This window comes from Malus domestica, chromosome 02 (assembly GCF_042453785.1).
Source record: "Malus domestica chromosome 02, GDT2T_hap1".
NCBI classification, from domain to species: domain Eukaryota; kingdom Viridiplantae; phylum Streptophyta; class Magnoliopsida; order Rosales; family Rosaceae; genus Malus; species Malus domestica.
Window position 1 is genome coordinate 21,912,946 of NC_091662.1, and position 4,096 is coordinate 21,917,041.

At 36.5% G+C, this 4,096-nt stretch overlaps 1 protein-coding gene across 1 annotated transcript; it reads left to right on the plus strand.

Moving 5' to 3' along the window:
- The first annotated feature begins 1,927 nt into the window (after nucleotides 1–1,927).
- LOC103407153 (zinc finger protein ZAT9-like) lies at nucleotides 1,928–3,319 on the plus strand. The gene has a single exon (XM_008346108.4). The coding sequence runs from the start codon at nucleotides 2,036–2,038 to the stop codon at nucleotides 3,188–3,190; it is 1,155 nt and encodes a 384-aa protein (XP_008344330.2). The 5' UTR covers nucleotides 1,928–2,035; the 3' UTR covers nucleotides 3,191–3,319.
- The last annotated feature ends 777 nt before the right edge of the window (nucleotides 3,320–4,096 follow it).

Sequence of the window (4,096 nt, forward strand, 5' to 3'; positions counted from 1 at the left end):
CTTAGGAAAGAAAATAATTGGTCCACAACACAACTTAAACCACACAACACCACAAATGTTTAAAGGTAAATTGGACATTTCACACCATCAGAGAAAATCTTCCGGGACTGGCTGTGACAACCTACCCCCTTAAGAAAATTTCATCCTCGAAATTCAAACAATAATTACAATTCATTAATACTCATAAAACAACCTTAGATACATATCCCTCATCTGGTCCTTTGTCTCCCAAGTGGCTTCTTCCACCGAGTGATTCATCTACAAAACTTTCACTAAGCGCACGGTCTTATTTCTCAGAACCTTATCCTTCTAATCCAAAATAGTCACTGGCTCCTCATCATAAGTCAAATCCGGATTAATTTCCAATGGTTGAGGAGGTATAACATGAGAAGGATCTGAGATGTAATGACAAAGTACATATAGATATAAATCACCTAACAAATATAGATATAAATTACTTTTGCTTCAATTCAATCTCTTTTATTTTGTTTTCCATTTTTCTATTTTTTGAGATGAAAGTAAGTACATATAGATATAAATTAGCGGCTTAAATAAAAGGTTAAAGAATCTTTTTATTTTTTTTAACAAACGATATTATCTACACTAAGAGATATAATAGGTTTAGCCTCACCATGGGTTAGCAATAATGTGGTTCAAATTCGCCATTTGTGAGAATCGAACCTAAAACTTCTCATTTACAAGTGAAGAGGAATACCACTAGATTATAATACTAAGTGACAAAAGGTTATAGAATCTTAAAATACATTAAAATCTGATTCAGTTTTCTCCTTTTTAATTACTGTACTTAGATGTTTAAAGGATTAATGATTCCATATTTCTCTTTTCCTCAACGCACTCATGTTTAATTGTGTACATTTCTTTCGATTGATTTATCGAAAGCAACAACAAAAAATATAAGTAGGTGTTCAAAAGAAGAGAAGTGTTGTGTCTATTATTTTCAATGTTTACTCCCTCGAAAAACATTACAAATCTGACGATGACACGTGGGACGTTTTGTGTTTGTTATTGTTGCTCGGTCACCGCTCGGTGAGTTAAACAAGTGTGGTTGATTTTTATGTTTGGAGGACACCAAGGTTTTTAATTCAGCATCATCGTTACAACAAACCCTAGCAGTTTCCTTGACTTGGACAAGGAAGCCACCGGCTAATTCTAGTACTTGTCCAAAATGTTAGAACTACCCTTCTCAAACAAAAGAGGAAAATCCAATTTCCTGGGCAAATGGCGAATAGAGAAGGGTATTTTGGGAAACCAAAGAAAATGGTGAAAATAAAGGAGGCAATGTAGGGGAAGGACTGGGATCCTCTTTGTGAGGATTTTCACATCTTATTCGTTAATCGTACATCGTATGATAAAAAATCATTACATACTGTTGGTTTTTAGGTTTAAATTAAAAAAAATTCAAAATGACTTCTGACCGCACGAATAGAATATAAGAATCATAAGGATTCTCACAAAGAGAATCAGGATGGCAACCAAATCCGTGGGGAAAGAGGAATAAAAATAGAAATGGGCCAGCTTCGCGAGAAATTTTTAGTTGTGACTGGAACGCGGATGGTACACCACATGTTTTTTATGCAAGTGGTGAAAAATTTTAATTTTTAAATTATTAACTTTTTAACACACATAATCTACTATTTATATAAGGAAACGTGGTGTACCACTTTGTGTGACGGTCATACTGAAAAATCTCTCTAGCTTCGCATGTTACATGTGCCCTCTTTCAAGTTTCTACCTTCATGGATACGCTTTTAATTAATTATAATCTTAATTTAAAGTAAATTTTTGCCCTTTTTAATAGACCAAAAAAATTCAAAACCCAAAAACACCCTTTTTTCCTGTGAATTATTTATTAAAGATAAAAATAAATTGTCGGTTTGCATATCTCTCTTTTGGTGGCTTCCTTCCACTACCTTGTCTCCATGAAAGAAAGGAGAGCTCACAATTGCTTTGTTTTGCTCAGTTTTTTGGTCTGTGGTTTGATTGATTAAATTTTACTGTTTTTGGGTAAATTGCAATGGAGAAGCGGTGTAAGATTTGCATGAGGAGCTTCCCCAATGGCAGAGCCTTGGGGGGTCACATGAGGTCTCACGTCATGAACCATCCGATTCCTCAGAAACCGGAAGATGAAGACGAAGAAGCGAATCGAGAACAAACCCAGCTGACCATTGATGAGCTGTGCGATTCAGCTTCAGCTTCTTCTCCGTTGTCTTCAGACGATGAAGAAGAACATGATGATGATATGATTTATGGTTTGAGTGAGAATCCAAAGAGAAGCATAAAGCTAGTGGATCCTGAGTTTTCTTTTGTCATCCATGCTGGGTCTATTGTTCTTCAAGACAAAGAGAGTGAGACCGAGTCGTCCAAGAGCCCAACTCGGAGACGATCTAAAAGAACACGAAAATCCTCCATGATGGCGCTTCATCATCATCAAAATCATAGTCAGTATCACCATCATCAAAAGCTCGAATCTTTCAAGAAAATTAAGCTCAAGAACAAGGTGGTCAGCAGCAAGGCCGATTCTTTCGATCCGGAACCCGTAAGTTCAATTTCCGATGCCACCAAAGAGGAAGATGTCGCCTTCTGCCTCATGATGTTGTCGAGAGACAAATGGAAAAAACAAGACCGCCACCACCAACATGAACAAGAACAAGAAAAAGACGATGAAGTGGAAAGATCAACGGAGGACACGGATGATTCTGAGGAGCATCTGATCAACTTACCCAGAACTAGAACTGCTCGAGGGAAATACAAATGTGAAACGTGCAACAAAGTTCTTAAATCTTATCAGGCTCTTGGTGGTCACAGAGCAAGCCACAAGAAGATTATCGCTTTGAATGCGAACCCCATTTACAAGCCCGAATTGAAGCAAGAAAATTATAATGTGGCAGGAAATTCTTCCTCTGTGGCTGAACGAAAAATTCATGAATGCCCAGTTTGTTTTAGAGTTTTTTCCTCTGGTCAAGCGCTTGGTGGGCACAAAAGATCTCATGTGATGAGTGGTTCTGCAGCAGAAGCAAGCAATAGTAGTCCTCCATTGAAGAGTTTAACTAAGCTTGGTGATAATTTGATAGATCTTAATCTTCCTGCTCCTTTTGACGATGATGACGTCGGCCAAATCGAGCTCTCTGCAGTTTCTGATTCAGAGTTTGTGAACCACATTAGAAGATGAAGTTGAAACTGGTTATGTTGTCGTTCCAAACTTGTTATGCCAATTGGTTGTTTGTTATAATTCATAGAAATTGTTCATTCATAATTCTAACAATTCATGAACTTCCCAGTTCAAATATTCATATGTTTTTCTGAGTTTTTTTTTTTTTTTTAATTATAGAGTTCTGTAGCTGTAGAATTAAGTAGCATTCATTCTGGTCATGCGTATTTGTTTCCAAGCAGTTCAAACTAACTGCTCCAACTCTTTTTTTTTTAATTGGGAAAAAGTCATTCTCAGAAGAGGTTGAGCAACCCGTGTTTGTTTTTGTCATTAAAAATGATAAAAGCAACCCAACATCTTTCACTACTGACATTTCACAGTTCATGAGGAAGAGGAAACTAATTCTCACTCACGTATCTGCCTGCCCTCTCTACTACTTTGTCTCAGTCTCTCTGATACTGTTGTAAGCTTTACTTGCATCGCAGATCTGCATACCCAGTAAAGATTTGGATTTTCTTTTTTTATATTTCCTCATTATGTACTAATCTATTATACTGAAATTAGAATTGAAACATGAGTGTATAGAGACGACACACTATTCCTCTGGCCAACTAACCTACGTTAAAGAGGGTATGAGGGTGACACACAGTTGTTCTAGCCAACTAATTTAATCATATTTTCCGAGCTAGAGACTTTTTAATGACCATAATATTGGGGAAATGAATCTGAATTTTCATTAATTACCCACCAAAACAGAAAGTACGTTTTCCAGATGTGGGTTGTCTTCAAAAGGTTGGATTGTGAGAAAAAAGGAAAAATGCGGAAATCTCAGACTTTTAATTTGTATTTACACCAAAAATGGCAGTTTCTTGCCCATTTCTTTTAATTTCTTAATCAACTCGCACTGATCGAATGTATTTAGTCATG

Bases quoted from the DNA above. Each gene is read 5' to 3' on its own strand.
- LOC103407153 (XM_008346108.4), top strand. From the start codon at position 2,036: ATGGAGAAGCGGTGTAAGATTTGCATGAGGAGCTTCCCCAATGGCAGA.